At 36.9% G+C, this 23,267-nt stretch overlaps 1 protein-coding gene across 3 annotated transcripts in view; it reads left to right on the top strand.

Moving 5' to 3' along the window:
* The window catches only part of RPRD1A (regulation of nuclear pre-mRNA domain containing 1A), a 73,572-nt gene extending 54,139 nt beyond the window's left edge, over positions 1–19,433 (top strand). For 2 of the 3 annotated variants that reach the window (XM_081251856.1, XM_081251855.1), the window contains one exon: positions 15,940–19,433. In XM_081251856.1, the coding sequence (XP_081107982.1) occupies positions 15,940–16,089 (150 nt within the window). In that variant the 3' untranslated portion in view covers positions 16,090–19,433. Of the gene's footprint in view, positions 1–4,928; positions 5,522–15,939 lie in introns of those variants that run through there. The other variant, XM_081251858.1, reaches the window with a different exon arrangement.
* Positions 19,434–23,267: the final 3,834 nt, after the last annotated feature.

Here is a 23,267-nt window from a genome sequence, read left to right as displayed (position 1 = left end):
TGGCAGCTTTTCCCACCTCCTAGAACTTACAGAAAAGATAATATATATTAAAATAAATTATAAAACCTAGTGTAGTCTGTCTTTATCATATAATTATATAATAAAGATGTATACATCTTATGTTACATATATATTACATAAATATAAAGATATAATGAAGAGAGGGAGATGAAACAGGAAGAGAAATGGAAGGAGAGAGATGAAATGGGAGGGTTGAGTTGAAATGTAGAGAGATAAGGAGCTGCACTGTTCAATAGGTGGCCACTAGCCACAGTGATATTTAAATTAATTACAATTAAGTAAAATTTAAATTATCAGCACTAGCCATATTTCAGATGCTTAGTAGCCACATGTGGCTCTTGGCTACTCTGTTGGATAGTGCAGATGTAGAACATTTCCATTGTCACAGTTCTATTCATAATGATAAAGATAGCTTAAAAAATAGATGTAGATAAAGTGGGGAAATTATATTTATTACATATGAGTTATGTAATAACTCCACTCTAATAAGAGAAGGAATGCTGTAGGTGACCCCCTCCCTCAAATGGCAGTCTTCTTAGAAGGTGGATTACTGACAGGAATTGAAGAAATAAACCACATCCTGGCATGTGCCCTCTTAAAGGTGGGAGCATCTCATTTACACAAATGCTCTATGCTCAGAAGTGGAACACCAGGAAGAAGGAGGTTGGAACAACACACAGTGACTAAGGGTGTTGCAGTGGAAACAATCAGGAAGGTTGACTCCTGTGCATTCCCCCTTCCTGGGCCAGGTAGCAGTGGTGAGGTGTCTGTGTCTTTGTAGGAGCTTGGAACAGGGGAAACGGGTAGTGTCTCCTCCAGGCTGGTGAAGCCCAGGAGTGATGGGGATCATCTGTATCTGGAAAACCATTCCCTGGGATAATTCATGTTGGATCTTGTCCACTTTACTGACAACCCAAGTAGGTTGTACATACAGTCTAATTACATAAAGATAGTAACATCACTGGAACCATCAAACATTTTTGAAAGGACAGTACGTAAGACAGCAGATTCAGAGGGAAGAACTTTTCCCCTAGGAAGATAGAGAATTCAGCACAGTAATGTAAACTACTGAAAATGCCTAAACACCTCGAGATCCTGTCCCATCCCTAATTGGTATTCATCAGAAAACAGGGTGTCCTCACAGCCATGTTATGAAAAGCTCTGTACTGTTTTATTCTGATCAACAAAGGAATGTTTGGGAATTCTAGGCAAGTAAGCAAAGAATGTAAGCAATGACATAAAAACCTCAATGGCTATGAAATGAGAGTAGGTGAGAGTGGAACAGTCGAACAAGTGAGATACTTTGTGAGTTTTTGAAAAACTAAAATTGTGCTGATGAAGTTTAAACGTAGTTTAGTTAAAGTCAGTGCTCCATTGTTGGCACATGATGCATTCCTAAAAATGTGAATAAAAATAAATTATACTAAATTTTAGCAACAAAAGCATATATTAAGAGGGACAATTTTTGCCCAGAGATTTTTTTAAATTACAAACTTCCTTGCTGTAGTTATTGATTTTTTTAAGCCCACATGTATTATTTGAGATATAAAGTTAGTAAGGACATTAATTAATTATTATAGACAATGCAATTTAAAAATAATATAGTCAGGAAGAACTGATCTTCAGATTGAAGGATTTAGTTTTTATTGAACTGGATATTGCAGTGCTGATTTTGACATTTTGACAGCAGTCTCATCAACTTCAATCTGTCAAGCAAAAGATGTGTAACAATTTGCCATCTTCTCTTGCTTTCTTATGAAATGTAAAGAAGCATTATCATCCTCTCTCTGGATTTGTGTAATTCCCTTTACTTTTAGATTACTGGAGTTTTTGATGTTGAATCCCAATTCAGAATAGTAAAATTCTGTTTTCATTATCTTTTAGCATGGAACATACAGCAAGCCAGCCAAAGTCCAGGGAGTATCTGTGTGGCAAGTATTTGCCACTCATAGCATGTCTGATTTCTATCCTTGTATTTTTTTGTTTGTTTTTATCACAAGTATTAGCACCCACGTACCTCCTCAGACTGCTGTACAAAACTGAAATGTTGACAGTAGTATCATGATAGGGTAGCTTTGACCTGTTTGCTAACGAATGTGTGAAAATCTGAATTTGGTGTCACAAAAGCTGTTTAGGATTATCTGTATATAGTGTATATACATAGTGAGTATTAGGTTTACTGGTATATAGTATATATACCTTTCACACAAAATGAACTTTGTATTGTAAATGATAACAGAGTTAAGAGTTTCCTTTGACAGTAGAACTCAGCATGAGGCAAAGGAACAAAAACAGAGGAGAGAAAAAAAGATGGAAAGAAGGAAAACGGGGAAAAAGAAAGAAGATAGGAACAAAGAGTACAGCTTTCTTCACACCTGCCAGAATTTAATGTTGGTTCTCATCCAGCAGCTGGTATTGCCAGATGACTGTTTTTCCTCAGCTTGCTACCTAGACCTGTCCGAGAATTTATCTGTAGGAAGGAGTGGAGCATCTGGATGATTAGTGCTAGTGAGGTAGATTGACTTTTAGGACGTCAGCTCGGGCTCTGCCTGCTAGATTTCATTCTCTCTGCAATCCCATGGTGTTACTCCTTCCTGACTCATCAGTGAGCACCATTTTCCTTCATTTGAGTGTCTACACTCCTAATGAAAACAACAACAAAAACTCCTATTCATCAAGAAACCCTGCTCTTGAAGCCTCTTAAAGATGATTAGTTTTTAGATTCCCAGAATTCATTGGCCTCTTGAATGCAATATCCCAATCCTGCATAAGGGAAACATTTCCATACATTATGTGGGTGAAAAATTACCAGTGCCTAACCTGATACCTGCTATTGCACTTAAACTCCATTGTAAGGGAGATAATTTAAATTTTTATCATAAAATAATAACTGATACTTAGCATTTACTCTGTGTGAAGGTGCCATTCTAGGTACTGATTGTATTTTTATTTGTGACTATATGAGGTGGATTACTATTACTATACCTGTTTTATGAATGAGAACACTGAGGCACAGAAGTATTAACATTATCTTCAAAGGAAATTTGAAAAATACATTAATTACATTAAAATGAATACATTAAAACCACTTAGCTCCTGATAACGCTTCAATGTATTTCCTTAATCTTATAAAAATCATAGATTAAAACCACCATTGTAAGCATAATTATAAAAAATGTTAAAGAGTTGTAGCCATACTGTATGTACAAATTTACATCCAACTCAGGTATTTATCTTGGTTAGTCTTCAGTGAGTATGGAGTATGGATTAGAATAATGAACTGAGAGTTATGGGTTCTAGAACTTAAATTCTAGAACTTAAATTCTTAAAATGAAGAAATTGTGCAATATCAGACCCTTTTTTTCAAAATGTAGATATCAAACCTAATGATTTGTGAGATCTACTTAAGTTCTAAAATTCAGTGCTTTTGACTTTTCCCTATTCCCTTCTTATAGTTAGAAACTTCTGAGTACTTTAGAAATTCTTTTGAAAGCAATATGCAGAGTTTAAATTTTTTTCCTTGCCTTTTATTCCTAAAACACTTTCCCATCATAAAAACAATACATGTTTATTATAGAAAGTTTGGAAAATACTGAAAAAAAAAACCCCAACTCAAAAGTTTACACCAACCTCTGAAAACACTTATTATTAATATTTTAATGTATTTCACTCCACTCTGGGTTTTTTGTTTGTTTTAAATAATTGTGTATATTCAGTCTCATCTTTTAAAAAATGTTTGTGGAAGTGATTTTTTAACAACATTGTAGGTGGCTAGCATTTATTGTATCTTTTGTTTCCTTTATTTCAAACGGGTGGAACTTTAAAAAAGGTCCATTTATCCACATCAGGATAAATAAGTTGTACTTACTGGATTTACTGAAAGAACTAGGTCCATGTGACAGATTGGGGTGGGGGGGATATTTACTATCAAGAATATTGGAAGTTATCTATTTACTACAAGTCCTCATTGCCTCTCTAAGTTCAGTCCTTCAGTACACCATTGTAATTTATTGGGGGAGTGGTATTTTTGATAGCTATACCTTCTAATTTATCCACTCCTTACTTTTGAAGTAAGATTCATGTTAGAACTAGAATTTATCTTGGTAATTTTGATATCATTGCACACATAAGATTTGATAAAGTAAAATGTGAACCTCTTAGATAGTTAATCAAAATTTTAAGGAGGGCCTTATGTCATTCACACTAATAATCTCACAGAAAGAATTCTGTCAGGCATAACTTCCTAAAGCAAAAATTCTTTGTAAAGCATCTGCCAAATTTGGTCATGCTTAGATCAGGTTATGGAGAAAGGCACTGCTTCAAAGTAAAGCCAGTTCTATTCTTGGAATCTTTCTAATATCAGTGATCTTATTCCAATATAAAGTAATAGTCTTGGGTGTTTTTTAGGATTAGTAAACTTAGTACATTTTAAAATTGAGGTAATTTACATACAATGAAAATGCACATATATTAACTTTGGTAATTATCAGTAAATTTGATAAATTTTGGTAACTTATTAGATGCTAAACACATTATGCTACAGTAATGTGCTTTATATTCTAATTTCTAATGAGATTTAAGTTACCTTTTGACTTTTGAGACCATAGCTAAATGTGTTCAGTTTTCTTTGATTAAAAAGGTGTATTCATGAAACATCAGAAAGATTGCAGAAATATGAGAACATGGCCCTTTTTAATCATTTTTGAGTTGCCAACAGGTTTGAAAAATGCACACGCACACAAATTTGCTTACAACTTCAGTTGAATTAGGGCTGCCTCTAATATGCATCTTTGGCTCACAGTTTAATAACCATTGGTCCATAACTAGTGCAAACTGAATGGGAATCAGTGTGAATCTTGCATTGCTTTCATTATCACTTTTCTCTGCTTAAAAATTTCTACTGTCAGTTCCTTCATTTAGATTCCTCTAAGCTAACTGCATCAACATCAGGACCTGGCTTGGCATCACTTCATGGAAGAAAGCAGCGGTCATGTAGCTGTTAGCATGGTGATATAGCTGTGGTAACATAAACACTGTTAAGCTACACTAAATTCAGAATATGGAAAGTACATTCTATTTTATTGGATGCTGGTTAAACAACAGCCAGATTTATGTATTGAACTCAGGCTGGATTCTGCGTTAGCAAAGGGAATTAACTGACCACAGTGTTTACTCAGAGGCAGAGGCCAGGATGGCAAAGGAAATGGAAACAAAATACATGGGAGAACAGTTGAACAAATGGGGATATCAGAGATCAGACTTGAGGACAGGCATAATTTATGTGCTACCTGTCTTCAGATGCTTTGAAAGCTATCCGAAGAGAAGAGTTGGGTTTACATAAGAAGGCAGAACCTAGGACCAGTGGATATGTTCCAGGTGACAAGACCATTCTGGCAATTAGAACTGGCCCAATGTGAAAGGGTTACTTAATGTTTCAGCCTCAGCTACCTACATCTACAGCAAACCTTAAATACAGCCCCAATCCTGGCCAGATTATTGTAAAACCTCACAATAAAGATTTATTTACTTCAGTTTTTATTGCCTGGTAATCACATTCAGCTTTTGAAAAAATTACAAAGCATGCCAAAGGCAAGAAACAGCCTGAAGAGACAAAACAAGGATCAGAAACAAATTCTTGTATGACACAAATTCTGGAATCACCAGTTCAGGAATTTAAAATAACTGATTAATATGTTAACAGCTCTAATGTAAAGTAGACACCATTCAAAAACAGATCTAAGTAGAGGTGAACATGCTTAAGAAAGAATCAAAAGCAAATTTTAAATGTTAGAGATAAACACAAATGAAAAGTGCCTTTGATGATCACCTCAGTAGACTGGACACTGCTGACGAAAAAATCAATGAGCTTGATAGTACTTTCCAAACTGAAATGCAAAAAGAAAATTGAACAACAACAAGCAGCAACCTCCCCTCCCAAACAAAACAAAAACCAAACACAGAGCATTCAAGAATTGTGGGACAGTTTGGAAAAGTGTAACATACATGTGCTTGGAATACCAGAAGAACAAATGAAGCAGAAGAAATATTTGAAGTAATAATGGCCAAGAAATTCCAGAGTTAATGACAGACATCAAACCACTGACCCAGGAAACGCAGAACAAACACCTGACAGGATATCAAAAAATCTAGTCTGCACTGAGGCGTGTCATATTCAAACTGCAGAAAACAAAAGGCAAAGAGAAAACCTTGAAAAAAGCCAGAGGGAAAAAACATCTTACGTGTAGGCTAAGAATTACAGTACACTTCTCAGTAGAATCACAAGCAAGAAGGGAGTGGGGTGAAAAGTGTTCAAGGAAAAACACCAACCTAAAATTCTATATCCAGTGAAACTGTTCTTTAAAAGTGAAGGATAAAGTAGTGTTTGCTGTTACTGAAGGTGGTCAAGAAGAGGTTGAATGACAAGGACAAGAGAAATGTTGGGTCTAATGTTTGCCTCACTGTATTCTATATATAAACTGGCTCTGGGAGATGGTAGTATATATTCAGCAAACATGTATTTCAGGTTTTTGAGGAGTGTTACAAGCCTGATTCCCTTCTTGGAGCTTCACTCTGGACATGAGCATATTGGAGATTGGAGCAGGGGTGTAGCAGAGAAACTATGTGTGCTCCCAAACAGCCCAGAACCTCTGATTTATGGCCTGCCTGTTAAAGCCTTGTGTAACAGTGTTCCATGGGACACCTAATTTGGGAAATATCAAATTGGCTGACCTCCATGACCCTGAAATAGTGTGATTCTTTAGTAACTGAGTAATACATACTAAGGGAGTGAGACTAGAAGGTCACACAGAAAATGAAAATAATTTAGGCTAAAAGGTCACACAAAATGAAAATTTATAGAAAGCATAATTAAGTCTACTTCCTAATTTAAATATCAGACAAGTAGAAAAATAGATTTGTTATATCTCACTTCCTTAAATTCCTTCTTCCCACTTGATTTTGAAGTTGCTTACAGATAAATGACCTCAGTTATATGCTGCCTATCAGCTCCTGGCTCCCCCTCCCTCTCCAAGGTCAAAACTGATGATTAGTGATAGGTTCAATTTTCCTGGAATATTGGTCATCGTTCTGATTGGACTAGCCCCTTGCCTTGTTTCTTTTCCCTTGTGTCTTCTGTATGTTGCTGCTATTATTATTAGTCTTTTTTTTTTTAAGTCTCTAGGCCCATATGCTGTTATTCATGAGAAAATGACAGCTCCTCTCCATTACTGGGGATTCTAGAAATGTTTTAATGGCAGAATTAGACTACCTAATACAAGTCACAGTTTGTTTCCTAAACATGTTGGATTTTGAGTTTTAGGGACATAGCTGTTAGTCCTGTGACTGTGGTGATCCTATATTTCATGTAAGGTAGATTTCAGTTGGCTAACACACTTCTAAAGAACACCCATCCCAATAACAATTCCAAGATAACGAGAGACAGGATAGCATAATGGTTAAGCATGAGGACTCTGAAGCCAGACTGTCTAGGTTTCAAGCTTTTTTGACCTTGTCTTTTGACTTAGGAAGTTTCTTAATTAGTGGTTAATTGTGCTTTAGTTTTATCATCTGTAATGCATGGATAATAAGAGTCTCTACCTATGAAGATTAAAAGGACCACTTAGAACAGCATTTGACATTTAGTAAGCACATCAAAATCTTGGTTAGGGTCACAATCTAGAAATGTATAAAGCTTATTTATAACAGTATCTACCCTCATTACAATTTAGCATTTTTGATTTTTTAAAACCCAGTCGATAGCCAGGTAGGCATTGGGTTCCTTGCAGAAAACTAAGTCCCTGAGAAAATATTAAATCTTTTTTCTGCTTGTTAATCCAGAAGGCTGATGAGCCTTCATGGTAATAGAATTATAATTTATTAACAGGTGGGAATTACCTATTCCAAGAATATTTTAGAAGTAAAATCTGCTTTTATTGTAGAATACTTATTTAAGAGAATGATAGTAAGCCCTCAAAGGAACTGCAAGATATAAGACAGTCTGTTAGATGACATTCATTTACACTAAAGTATTTCCCACTAAAAGGTAACTTTTCTGCAGATGGTCAAGGAAAAATGGTTCCATCAGAGATGTGTGGGGTAATGTGAAAAGAGATGAGAAAGGATTTGATATTTTACTTTTAAAATATTTTAATTATATATACAATAGTTTTTAACAATTGCAGGACTAGATTCCCAAGCTAAGTTTGGGTATTTGTTTTCTAGAAGACAAATTAGGGCAAACCACTGAGATCTTTACTTGCTTTACACTGTTACCTGGAGATGGCAACAGCCTTGACATCTCCCCGACATCATGGAATTTCTTGGCCGCCTTTAAGAAAATAAGTGGTATTTTAAAAATATTGATTGATACTTCAATTAACTTTTCCTGTCTAATCTAGCAAAGAGCCCCAACCCCAGGGTATGCAAAATGAAGTAAATTATGGTGGATCGTGAAAAATGAGAATCAGAGCTTCTAAATAGTTATATTGAAGAAAGTCACTTAAGAAAGACTTGTTAACATTTAAAGAGAGGCAGAAGACGTAATGAAATACATATCAAAGAACAAAACCATTTAGGGGTCTGCAGAAGAACAAATAAAAGGAACCAGGATTATGAAGATTACCATCAACCTAAGGGGTTCTATAATATGTTCTGAAGATTATGTCTTGATACTATTTTGAATGAAGATAACTAGCTCCACCTTCAACGTTAATTTGTGCTTTTGTGACCCAAGGATCAACTTATTTTATTCTCAAATATGTAGTTACTATGACGACTGGTTAAAAATGATGTAACAGGTAAATTTTAAGTAGCCAAAACTGAATCAACCAGATTTCAGACTAAGAATACATACAGTGAGATATAAAGGGAGAAATTAAATTGCTTAGGTGTTTGCATACGTACAGCTTGTGGAATACTACGGAAATAAGATGTCGTATGGAAATAATACATCGCTCTCTCCATCTTTAAGAAATGCTATTGTGGAGAAATTCTTTAATGCTAGGATGTCCATTTTTTTTGGCTGAAAAAAATATCCTCATAGGTCTTTTAAAACTGGGGGTTGTCCAGCCCATATTGTTATACTTGAAAGGCACCCTAAACATTGATTTCACAAATGAAAAGAGAGAGAATGCATTATCAAAGCCTTGTTTTCAGAGCATTCTGGAATCTGGATTACACTCAAACTTGATTCCTACAAAAGCTACACAGCTTACTCACTAGAATCAGGATTGGGCTTCCTAACTTGATATATTCCTTTTTCTGCTGCAGCAGCTGTCTCTCAGGAAGTGGGTAGGAAGGAAGGGGCTGTAATATGGTAGGCATGATGCTTGAAATTGTTGACCACAGCCCTTAATGGCCACTAAAGATGCACATGTGGGTACAGTTGAACTTCTCCAAATTTTTTTTTAAGTCAGAGTCATGTATGAAGGAAGAGAGCAGAATTATTAGTAGCATGTGCAAGATAAAGGCAGCCCATTATATATATTATATATATATATATATATATATATATATATATATATTTTTTTTTTTTGCAGTACACGGGCCTCTCACTGTTGTGGCCTCTCCCGTTGCAGAGCACAGGCTCAGGACACGCAGGCCCAGCGGCCATGGCTCATGGACCCAGCCGCTCCGCGGCATGTAGTATCTTCCCGGACTGGGGCACAAACCCGTGTCCCCTGCATCGGCAGGGGGACTCTCAACCACTGCGCCACCAGGGAAGCCCTATATATTTAAATTCAGAAATAGTTAAGCTATTTATTTTAAGCAGCTGAAATATTAGAACAACTGTATCTGGATCAGCCCTAAAATGAATAAGAACTCCAAATTTTAGGAAATTTATCCTCTTAGCTGTTTTTGGTGCAAGATGGTTCTGATACCATCCCAGAATGATAACTGCAGTTCTATGGCACTTCATAATTTGAAAACTTCCACATTAACTTATTTAAGCCTCACAGACCAATAAAATAGATACCCGTATTTTACAATGGAAGCAGCTGAGGCTTAGATAATCTTAGGGTGCCCTTGCCTAAGATTACAGGTAGTAAATTGAGGAGGTGGTACTTGTATCCAGATCTTTTGACCTAATGCCCAGGAGAATCGACGGGGGACCTGTTCACACCCAGTGCTCTGCTGAACACTGTAAGGAATATAGATACACACAAAGTGTGTTTCCCCCTAATTATGAAAACTAGAAAACAGTATAGTAGTATTTAAGTTCAGAAAAAACTTGAATAGTAGCAGATCATAGGAAGTTAGTGTGAAACTACAGTGGGAAAAGTTTCTATGGCAAAGTTTGGTCTTAAAATAGGTCTTGTAAAATGGAGATTTGGACACAATATATACTCAACATTAGCTGTAAAGAAAAGCTTTTCTAGTGGTGGTTCAGATTTCAACCTAGCTCTAACCCACTCTAACTGCACACAAGATAGATAACACCTGATTCATTAATGTTGAAATATAGTCAGACGAGGGTTTGCGGTTTTAGGGTGATGGTGGTGGTGATACTGGCAAGTAAATTAAGAACAAAAATACAGACCTTGTTGAATGGAGGGAATAGTGAGGGAGAAGTAAAATGACTCATGTAAACAGTCAACAGGAAATGAGGTGAAGCATTGGCTCCCAAAGTGGCAGCTGATCTTTCAGCAGAAATTCTGCAGGCCAGAAAGGAGTGGCATGATGCATGTAAAGTGACAAAACGGAAGAACCTATAACCAAGAATACTCTACCCAGCAAGACGCTCATTCAGATTTGATGGAGAAATCAAAAGTTTTACAGACAAGTAACAGGTAAAAGATTTCAGCACCACCAAACCAGCTTTACGGCTGTTAGTGGAACTCTGGGCAAAAAAGAAAAGGCCACAACTAGAAACAAAATTACAGAATGAGAAAGCTCACAGATAAAGGCGAACATACAGTAAAGGTAGGAAATCATCCATACACAAAGCTAGTAGGGAAGTTAGACAAAAGTAGTAAAATTATCTGTCCACAATAAGGAGGTAAGGGATGCACAAAACAAGATGTAAGATATATCAAAAACAGTAATTGTGAGGGGAGGAGAGTACAAATGCAGGGTATTTTAAATGCATTTGAAATTAAGAGATCAACAACTTAGAGCAATCACGTATATATATAGACTGCTATTCCAAAACCTCAAGGTAACCACAAACCAGAAAATCTATAATAGATATAAACACAAAAAAGAAGGAGTCCAAACAATACTAAAAATAGTCATCAGATCACAGGAGAAGAGAACAAAAGAAGAAAGAGACCAAAGGGGACAGGGTGGGAGGGATAAATTTGGAATTCGAGATTAACAGATACAGACTATATATAAAATAGATAACAAGGACCTACTGTATGGCACAGGGAACTATATTCAATATCTTGTAATAACCTATAGTGGAAAAGAATCTAAAAGAATATATATAGATATATTCTTTAAATATCTATATATTGTATATAACTGAACCACTTGCTGTACATCTGAAACATTGTAAATCAACTACAATTAAAAAATTAAAATTAAAAAAAGACTTTAATACACAGAATAGTCAGAACACTATACCTTTGCAGTAAAAGCAGTTCAGTATTTATTGCTGAGGGAAGGGGCTTAATTTTTTAATGCTTTGGCTTTTCAGCAGTTTTTTTTTTTTTTTTAATTTAAAATTCGGGTCCTTCCCCTTCTTTGGGGCTGGAACAGAGCTAAATTCTTTTAGGGAAAAAAAAGGTTATTTAGGTTAAAACAAAATAAGTCTTTTTAAAGCTGTTTTTGCAAGATGCAGGTTTAGTTAAAAAAAGAATGAGAAAACTGAAAGGGACTTATGTAGTGGCCTTACCTATTGATGCGTTTATCAGATTAGACTACCACACCTTAGACTTTCCCTGATACATGCATGCCACTGGATCCACGTTTGTGTTTTTTCTTTCATGCTTAGGGTAATTTTTTTGGTTTACTGAGAATAAAAAGAGATATTTCTTTTCTCCCACTCCAGCTTTATTGAAGTAAAATTGGCACATAAAATTGTATATATTTAAAGTCTACGACGGGATGATTTAACACATGTATTTGTGAAATAATTACCACAGTCAGGTTAATTAATATATTCATCACTTCACATGATTACTTTGGTGATGAGAGCACAAGGTCTACTCTCTTAGCAGATTATCAAGTGTACAACACAGTATTATTAACTATAATCACCATCTGTACATTAGATCCCCAGAGCATATTCATTTTATAACTGAAGGCTTGTACCTTTTGACCAGTGTCTCCCCATCTCCCACCCCCCCACCACCCCAGTCCCTGGTCACCATCATTCTATTCTATTTCTGTGAGTTCATCTTTTCTTTAAGGGTCCACATATAAGTGAGATTATATAGTATTTGTCTTTCTCTGTCTGGCTAATTTCAGTTAACGTAATGTCTTCTAGGTTTGTCCAGGTTGTTGCAAATGACAGAATTTCCTTCATTCTCATAGCTGAATATTCCATTGTATATATGTACCATGTCTTTATCCATTCACCTGTTGACAAAGAGTTGGGTTGTTTTCATATCTTAGCTATTGTGAATAATGCTGCGATGAACATGGGAGTGCAGATATCTCTTCCAGACACTGATTTTGTTTTGAGGTCAGTGTTAGATATTTGTTCTGACACCAGGAGGGCGCTGTTTTATTACCTGTTTCTTTCTCATGCAAAATCTTTGAGTCAGGTCTGTGGAACTAGGAGTGGGACAATGGCAAGCTTTTCTTTAAGTGATGCCCCTGCTATAGGAGCTGAGCTGTTGGTGAAGGGAAGGGGTGCAGGAGCCTGTATTCCTCTTGGCTTGCCTCTTCTCGTGAAGACCACCACCTCCTGAATCGGGGGCAAGGGTTATCCGTGCCCCAGTATTCTCAGCTTCTGCATCTAAGGTAGAGCCTGTGTTTCACGGAGTGGGGCTGAGCAGAAGAAGGGCGCCCTCAGGCTCTTAAACTTAAAAGTTTTGAACACTTACTCCTTTCTTTTTTTGTTTACTTGTAAAGTAGGCTTGACTTCCCCCCCACATTGCCGTATTTATTCTCCTATTGCCCAACTTTATTTTCTTCATTGTATTTATACCTGAAATAATATTGATATTTATGTAATTTTATGCCTCCTTCCCCCTGAAATGTTAGCTTTGTAAAGGCAAGAGACCTCATCTGTTTTGTTTAACACTGTTACCTCCAGTGCTTAATAAATATATACTGGCCATATGCTGGGGACCGCCATCACAACACTCGCAGTCTTGTAGGGCAGAGAGGAGGATTGTAAATAGACAGTCAACAACATTTTTCTAAAGGTGCTGTGAAAGAGGAGAGTGCATTCGTGGTGCTGTGATGATTCTGACCTAAGAGAATTACTATCATTATTGTACATCAGAATCAAAACAATATACACATCTTATTGTAAGCATCGTTGCCATAGGAAGCCAACTTGTGGAATCTTGGAGCCTCTTTCTAGACCACCAGTGAGGCAATTGAAAAATTTTGGGACTATGGCCTGGATCATAGAATTGGGTAGTTCGTCAGGTTTCATCTGGTTTTTTCTTCAGGCTAACATCAAATAGTTAACCAGAGCTACTTAAATCTTTTGTCTTTCAGATGAAAGTCTGCCTTTGACAGTAGCAGAAAGCTTTTGATTACTACTTTTGTTCCTAATATAGTAAAGCACGATTTTACTCGCTTATGAAGGATAATCACTCTTCTCACAGGATTATTGAGAGGATTAAATGAATTCATACTTTAATGCCTGGCATATTATGGGCATTCAATAAATGGCAGCTTTTGATTATGTTTACCAATTTTTTTGTATGCAGTGTTGCCAATTGGTAGAAGGCTTTTATCAATAATTGCCACAGATCCTTTGAATCAAAGGATTAATATAAACCTTAATAATTGAAGTACAGCCTATCTGGATGCTAGAAACTAGAAATTAGGGTGAGCAGTAATGACCACTAAAGGCACATAAGACATTTCTCAAAACATCTAGCCTCGAGAGGATCAGAGAATAATTAGTTTTGAGCATGTTTGAACAGCATCTGGATATGTCATGCTGACCCTAGAGTACTTTAGGTGTTACTTATTAAAGAATGATTTAGTAAGAACAGAGGGACAGATGGAAATATGTGTTTGCCCCCCTATCAGCATGTTCTGAGGAAGACACGTGAGCTAAATGAGATGTGTGTAGAGATCCGACTGAAAAGTATGCATCTAGAGTGAAATACTCTGGTGCTTCTCTTTTGTTTGCCACTCTGAGCTGTTATGCTGAAACCTACCTGGTGTTCCAGTGTGTCACTGGCAAAGGAGAAAAGGAAACAGGAAAATCTTACCTTGAGGTTATAGATCCCAATTAAACTCTCTTTTACTCAACCTTGATCTTCATGATGGATTAGAAATTCAGGAACAAGCAGACATGGCAAAGATTGACCCCTCTCTTATGTGCCCAAAGCTATCCTAGAACATGTCCAGCTTTCAACCTTGTCTGCTTTGTCTGCCATTGTGCCCAGTTCCCCATGCTTCAGAAATCTTCTCCTTTCCCCCATTCCCTTAGAGCAGTTGGGATATAGTAATTCTGACAAACTCCTTTCCCCAGGTGTAGTTATTCTTTAAAAGAGGAGGCTCAGTAACACAAAGTTCGCTAACTGATTTCATTTTAGACAGAAAAACTGTAGAGAAGTAGCTCACAAGTTGGCTGTGTATTAGCATTCTTTGGGGGAGCTTTTACAAAATTTGAGAGCTCTGGATCCACTGCCAGAGATTCTCATTTAACTGATAGATAGTGAGGCTGGAGTTCTCTTGAAAATTCTGAGTTTCTTCAAAAATTTCCTAGGTGATTCAGTCAGAGAAACAGCTAAAGAAGAAGGGCTCTTTGTGGATAGACCTGCTACCCCAGATGAAAGCTTATCACTCACCTGGTCTGTCTTGTTTGAGATCACCCTTGGTCAGAGGGAAGGAGAGGGCTGTAGGCTTTATAGAGGGAATAATACCCACTTTCTAGGTTCCCCTCTTCACATCCCACCTCTACTAGGTGATGGAGTAAAGAAGGTTCCTCTCTCCTTGTTGAAGTCTGGAAACTTCAGTTAAAAGATATTTCCACTACAGAGAATGGGCTGTTTCCCCCCTAAGCAAAATATGATCTTAATTAGTTTCCAGTCTCTGACTCCTTAGGCTGCTGTTTGCAGGGTTTCCTGACTTTTTTTTTTGGTGCCATTGTAATCCTTTGGTGATCTGGCGAAGCCTTGGACCCCTTCTCAAGTTACATATTTTAAATGTAGAAAATAAAATGCATAGCATTACAATGGAAACAAGTTATATTGAAGTAGAGTTATTGAAATGATAAAATTTGTACAGTAATATATGCTTCTTTACTGATATATTAAATTACGTGTAGCAGTTGGTCTAATAATTTCAAAGTAGTCATAAATATAAACAATATTTTAAGATAGATGTGAAAAACTGTAAAGTCATATTGAAGCAACTGGTTTCTATTAAACTCACAGATACTGTTAATGCTCCTGTGGTCTGCTGCCAACATTCAGAATTGAAAACAGTGCTAAATTTCAGTTTGTTTGTGAAAATAAATATATACTTTTTCATATCCAAGCTCCTGTATACCTGAAAATCTTATATGCTGCGGTTAAGAATATTAATATTTTAGTCTTCTCTTTACAAATGTGAAACAAGAGCTTACGATTGTGGTTTTTCATAATAATAATAATAATGAGTTTACCTACTTGAGTATTTCCCAAGTCCCTCTTTTGATCCTAAAGCTCACATTATAATCTCGTTATTCAGCATAAACTGAATGTTTTACTAGATTTAATGTAGAGCATTAGCTAGATAAGCTAGATAGCTCTTCTCTGAACTCCCAGAAATGCTAATGAGAGTGGTTTGATGTTACAGGAATACAAGCGCAAGTTAGCCAGAGTTTCCCTGGTGCGAAAAGAACTCAGGTCCCGGATCCAGAGCCTGCCGGACTTATCTCGATTGCCCAATGTCACTGGCAGCCACATGCACCTGCCCTTTGCGGGGGACATCTACAGTGAAGATTGATGACCAGTCTCTTTCCAGGGCCCAGGACTTTGTAAGAGATGGAGACAGGTTAGGTGGATAGTCCTGTAGTGTTATTTTTGTATATTGTTGAGAGAGTGACATTAACAGAAAGAAATAAGTAATTTATAAAATTGTTTAAAATGTTGGTTTGTTTACTATTTTATTGGTAAGTTAACATGACTTAGTTTAAACAAAGTGAATCTCTGTGTATTAATAAGCTCACAAATCGTGATTATTTTCAAAAGATCTTTTTGTAAATTTTTTTGATTCAGGGCCTTGTGAGAAATTCCATGTTTCTATTTCTTCATGTATTTTCAAATGATTTTCTTTATTTTCTTCAGTATCTAATCACTGTATAGTATGTAATTCCTAAAGAGTAAGAACTAATCAGGAGTTTGTTGAGAATTTATTATGGTATAGTTAGGACTTGATTGTAGAAGGGACTAAGTGTTCCAACTTAATTTTCACCCTTCTCCCCAACCAAAGTATCAGTTCTGTGCCTCTCAATGCCTTTGGTTCCTGTTTCCTAGAGGTCAGTAATTTAACAGTAAACATGGATGTCATTTTGAGAGTCAGATCAGAACCTAGAGAACTTTTCCACAATAGCACTATAGGGGTTCCATTCCAACTGCCACAGTGTAGAATAAAAGGAGTGTAAAATAGGGACCCCCTTGAATAAACTGTTTATTATTATTTGGATAGATTAATATGAAGATGCTTTGGAAATGTTATAAATTTTGACATTGTACCAAGAGAGCAACTCTGATTCTAGAACTGATTTCTAGTTGTCAAATCAGGCTCCTTTTAACATAATTGATCCCTTTAACATAAAGCCATCTGTGGGATTAAAAGAAGTGTAAAATAATGATACTTTATTATTCTCTTAGCCATTTAACTTTAAAAACAATAGTATTTTTAGCTTTAATATCTCAAGAACACAATATTCATTAATGTTCAGTAACGTAGCCTGGAACATTTTTAATGTTTCCTTAAGGTTTTTGAATGACTGTATATTTGGAAATTAAGCAGTGCTACACTACAGGGTAGATCTGATAAATATTATATTTGTATATTTAGAATTACCAAAACAAATGTACTTTTTTTTAACCTTTTATTTCTAACCCTGTGTGTTAGAGCAGTTGCATGCTCTCCTGCTTTCTCTTTAAATCACATTGTTAAGCTGTGGATTTTGTACTCAGTGATGACTTAGGATGAACATTTTTTTCATTCATTACTTTACATATTAGACATTTTTCTTTTCGTTGTAAGAAGATTCAACTTAGATAGTCAATAACACATCTTTTAGATCCCACAAGCCAGTTATGTCTCACTAGTCTGAATGGCTTCACTCTTTCTCAGTATTAGAGATTATAGCTAAAATGAATTTATATGTGAAGGAGAAGACAAATATTTATTTTTAGTAGCCAGTAGTTCTGGGAACAGTGCTTTTAACAGTTTGACCTCTCCGAAACAGACACACAGAGAAGTAGTTCCCACATATGGCTTATATTCCAAAGTTTTTTAGTCAACTTTTGGGACTCGGGGCACATTTTTTCACAGGAATGGTAGTAATTAGATTCCCTGTGAACACTACCACAGAAAGCTCACCCAGGAATCTAATCCACTTAACCATGAATGTACTTAACTTGTAATGTGGTTGACAAATTACTGGTAGTAGATCCTGACCAACATTTGTAACGTCACTAAGAAAATGGTGTGTAGCAGCCAGACTTACACATTGGAGTGTATGTCTGTCTTGTGTACTTCTGTCCCTAGGTGTAGGATTTGTAAGAAAAAGATTCAGCATGGTGGTGGAGGGTGTAACCAATGCACAATTATTAAAACCTGGTTATACCTGTTGTAAAAGTATGCCACATAAGTTAATTTTTGTTAAAGTGAAAGCAAAAACTTTTGTATTAATTTATTTTCAGCATCTTGACCTTATTTATGATCTGCTGAAGTGTTGATTTATCTATTCAGAATGCATTTTTTTTCCATTTAAAACTAATTTATAAACTATGTACTCCTGGGAAGATTTGAAACCTATTAGAAGTTTGTTGAAATATTTTCACCGTTTAAGACAGACTTCTGACTTAGATACTGATTTTAATGCCAGTATCTGCTCTAAATATTTATGATAAAAACGCATTATTTTTTAAAGAGCTTGATGCGATTTGTGATAAGAGATAGTACTCAACCTGAATCCTACTCCCAATTTCACCCTTTGACCAATCCTCCACAAGCCTTCAGTTGTTGGTTGATTGACTGACTGTAAACACAAATGATATGGTCTGGTTTAGAAGTTATGTTTTCAGCCTTATGATAATTAACATGGTAAGCCTTAGCAGTAAATAGCTTTCCTTTCTAAAAGGGAGACTACATTTTCTCAAGAAATGGAGCTAGCTGGGGGTATTATAATACCAGATTCTGAATCATGAGCATTTTCTTCACTGTGTACGTGAGGCAAATCACGCACTTTTGAGTGCAGCTTGGCCTGGCCCCTCAAGAGAAAAGCACGTCACCATACTTGCAGTAGGGGCATTTTGGTTTGAATGGATACCATCACTCTTTTCTCCACACACAGCGCAGAGAGCTGTCTGGAGTAGCAGAACAGATTCCCTGGTGTTCCCTCTGCTCCTTCCATCATTACAGTAAGTAAAAGAACCACATGGGGGAACCCGGGAGTCCGAGAAAATGAGCTGTGCTTAATAGCCAACCTCCCTTTCTAGGAAAACCAGTCCAGGTGCAGCTATTTTGGTACCTCTTCTCACAAGCACTCTGAATCAGGGTTTTTCTGTAAGAACTCCTTCAGGATCAGCAACAGCTGGGATGACCTTGTCATCCTGACTTGCAAAATTAAAATAACAAACCTAGGTTGTCAATTGTCACTGTAGATGAGCAACTCATCTATTATCATTATTGAACTGGTTCTGAGAAATCTTTAGAAAGAAAACACTCAAAAGTACAAATTAATTAGGAAAGTTAGAATGTCCTTTCTGAATTTTCCATTCAAAAAATTTATATTATATGAAATAACATAAAGCTCTATACTGCTACATCCTAAGATGTAGTCTTGTTTAATAGTTGTTGCACTGTATCAAAGCTTTTTAAAGTGTAAATCCAGTTCTTCTCTGTATAGAAAGGGAGCATTGTGTTACTTACTGAATTTATCTATACAGAGCATTTGTTGCCGTCTGTAATTCCAGCCAGCCACACACGAGTCTGTTCTGAGGCCGCAGTAGCACACGGGAAGATGAAGTTTCCCTATTTCTTTACCCCTTTTTCTTTGGTGGTATCTGATGACAATATAAGATGTTCTTAATAAAGTTTTACGTTCTTTTTGAGATGTGTAGATTATTTTTGTGAATTTGTTTAATTGGATATGGGGTGGGGAAGGAGACATTGATGGACTGGGAGGGAAACAAAGTACTGGAAGTGTCCAGCAATTTTACCGTGGAGAAACTGCCAAACGAGATTCTACTTGCTCGGTCAATGGGAACCAAACTTGAGCGAACATCCGAATCACCTGGAGGGCTTATTAAATTATAGGTTGCTGGGCCCCACCCCCAGAGGTTCTGGGATAAGGCCTGATAGTTTACATTTCTAACAATTTGATGCTAATGCCACTGAGTTTAGGGACCACATTTTGACAACCACTGCTGTAGAGTAACTTTCAAGTCCGTGACTTGCTTCATGATTTAAAATTCCAGGTAATTTCAGGCAATTCCAAGTAATAAGATAATAAAGTATGGGTTTTACAGTTCCGCATATAGCAGGTTCCTTTGGGCAGAGAACGAGACCATATCTTGTTTTGTGACCTACTGCACAGAAGTAGTGCTTTTGAGTGAACAGATTCACTTGGTACCTTGAAATCCCTGGAGTACAGGTCCTCTCACCACATCTTGAATTTAAAGCAGAGTTGGAAAATACTAGAAATCTAAGGGAATCTCTAGGGCAGTGTTTGCCAAACTCCTTTTATAAGACTCACTTGGGACATTTGCAAAAAGGGCACATACCTCCTGAATCAGAATTCTCTGTGATTCTTATCTAGAAAGTCTGGGAGGTCTAGTCCTTAGGCTAGTGCCCCTGGTTCTCCATTCCTGGATGGCCTCTGGTCACTTTATCTGAATCTGGGTGCTTCCCATTCCCATTCCAATTTCCCCCCCTTGCAGCAGTAGGTTTTATACAGTGGGACCTGTATCCAGAGATTCTGTTTCAGAAGATATGGGATAGATTTGGAAATCTGCATTTTAAACAAGCTACCAAGATGATTCTGATGCAGGTTATTCTTGACTGCACTTTGAGAAACAATGCCCTGCAAAGCAAATTATGGTCTATAACATACAATGATGGTAGGTCACGCATTTATGGTACTTACTGTACACCAGGGCTTCTCTAAGCACTTCACATATCCTTTGCGATAGATGCTCTGATTATTCTAGTTTTACATATGGGGAAGCTAAGGCACAGTGTAAATTCTGTGTGACCCTGAGCAAGTCAAATAGTGAAGCTGGGATTCAGACCCAGCTCCAAGTTTGACTCTGAGCCTGTGCTTCTGAACCACTACATAGTGCTGCCTGTTATACTGATATGTTGTGTAGCAGCTCCATCATCACCATATCCACATTTTGCATAACATGTGAAGTTACAGTGAAATTATAACATGCAAATATTCAAATTAAAAAGTAACATCTTAGCTAGAAGTGTGGTGAAGGAGGGGCTCATGAAAAGATATTATACGCAGTTGTGTGTTGTTTTTATTGAGGTAAAATGTATGTAACATAAAATTCACCATTTTAAAGTGTACTCTGGCATTCAATACATTGATGATTAACACTGTTGTGCAACCATCACCACCATCCATCTTTAGAACATTTTCATCTTCCCCATTTAAAACTCTACCCATTAAACTATAACCCCCTATCCCTCCAGCCCCTTGCAACCATTTTACTTTCTGTCTCTGAATTTGACTTCTCCAGGTACGTCATATAAGTGGAATTATAAAATATTTGTTCTTTTGTGCTTGGCTTATTAAACTTAGCATAATCTCCTCTAGGTTCGTTCATGTTGTATCATGTGTCAGGATTTCCTTTTTTTTTTTAAAGTTTCTCACCACAGACATTTTTTTTAAATTAATTTATTTATTTAGTTTTGGCTGCGTTGGGTCTTTGTTGCTGTTCGAGCTTTCTTTAGTTGCATCGAGCGGGGCTACTCTTCGTGGCAGTGCACGGGTCTCTCATTGAGGTGGCTTCTCTTGTTGCGGAGCACGGGCTCTAGGCGCGCGGGCTTCAGTAGTTGAGGCACACGGGCTCAGTAGTTGTGGCACGTGGGCTCTAGAGCGCAGAATCAGTACATGTTACTCACGGGCTTAGTTGCTCCGCGGCATGTGGGATCTTCCCGGACCAGGGCTCGAATCCGTGTCCCCTGCATTGGCAGGCAGATTCTTAACCACTGCGTCACCAGCAGTGGTTAAGTCCTTGAATTTCCCTTTTTAAGGCTCAGTAGTATTCCATTGTTTAGATATAGAATGGAATATGTTGTTTATCCAATGGATATTTTGTTTATCCACATTTTGTTTATCCATTCGTCTGTTGATGGACCCTGGATTGCTTCCACCTTTTGACTATTGTGAATAATACAACTATAAACATGGGTGTACAAGTATCTGTGCAAGTCCCTGCTTTGATTTCCAATTGGTTTTTTCAAAGCAATTATTTGTATTCGTATCAACGAAGTAGAGTTAGAATGAACTCTTGATAGGGATAGTCTAGACAACATTTTAATAAATACCTACTATGTTTAAGGCATGGTGTTAAATCTTGTGAGATATACAGAGATTATTCAACTGCATGGCTGCTCTCAAAAAATTTACAATCTAGTGGGAATGGATACAGTAACAATTTTTAGAATTGACCAAAGCTTGCTTTTATTTTTAAACTAGCATATTTCTTCCAAGCCAGTGGTTCCATAGGCCAGCATTATTAGCCTCAGCTGGGAACTTCTTTGAAGTGCTGAAGTCTCCGGCTCCAGACCTACTGAATTAGAAAATCTAAGGTTGGGGACCAGCAATGTATCTTTTAAACAAGCCCTGTAGGTAATTCTAATGCACACGCAAGTTCCAGGCTTGTTTTGTGTACCACTGTTCTAGGCATCCAACACCTTACCTCAACACTTTATTCTCAAGTATGGGAAAACTTTAGAGGGAATAAAAGGACTTGGTCCAACAAAAGCAATTGTAAAAAAGTGTGCTTTTCCTGACAAGCCAAGGAATGCTTTTTTTTTTTTTTTTTTTTTTTTTTTTTTTTTTGCTGTACGCGGGCCTCTCACTGCTGTGGCCTCTCCCGTTGCGGAGCACAGGCTCCGGACACACAGGCTCCGCGGCCATGGCTCGCGGGCCCAGCCGCTCCGCGGCATGTGGGATCTTCCGGGATAGGGGCACGAACCCGTGTCCCCTGCATCGGCAGGCGGACTCTCAACCACTGCGCCACCAGGGAAGCCCAAGGAATGCTTTTTATCTGCCTTATTTCTACTCTTAGGAGCCCCACTCTGTCCACCCTGGCAAATTTCTCCATATTTTCTTATTTCATTTCTCTGTCTAGTGCATCTCTTGTCATTCTTCTGAGGGTGGTAGAGTGAAGGAGAAACAGTAATGCAGTCTGGGCTCTGACCATCATCTGCCTTATCTAAAAGACTGATTAGCCCTTGGTATAATTACACCGCCACAGGTTTAGCCATTTTAATTGCTGAAGTCCCTGTGATTTTATTTCCAACTTGTTGGATGCCATCAAAAATGAAAACTGTATTTTACTGCCCTTTTTATAAATGGATCACTGACTAAAATGGAATGACTAAAGTGAATTTTAGAATTACACATTTCACATTTGAATTCTATGCATCATGGAAAAGGTAAAAAATTGAAATTTTGAATTAATTTAAGTGAAATTGTTATGCAGAGCCATTAGCTTATTCAGATGAATCTAGATAAATTCAGTTGTATTGGTATTGTTTAGTTTGGTTGATTGTCTTAAAGTCATATTTCAAATATACAAAGAAATATTTTTTAGAATAAAACGTGTTTATTTATGGAAATACAAGTTAAACAAGAAATTCTAAGAGGTTTAAATCATATATTAATACATTATTACACGAGTATTTAGTGTCTCCTTTTTCTAGCTCTT

The sequence above is a fragment of the Mesoplodon bidens genome (assembly GCF_964165515.1).
Source record: "Mesoplodon bidens genome assembly, chromosome: 13".
NCBI classification, from domain to species: Eukaryota; Metazoa; Chordata; class Mammalia; order Artiodactyla; family Ziphiidae; genus Mesoplodon; species Mesoplodon bidens.
The sequence above is the reverse complement of the archived record's forward strand: the minus strand, read 5'-3'. Positions and strand labels throughout refer to the sequence as shown.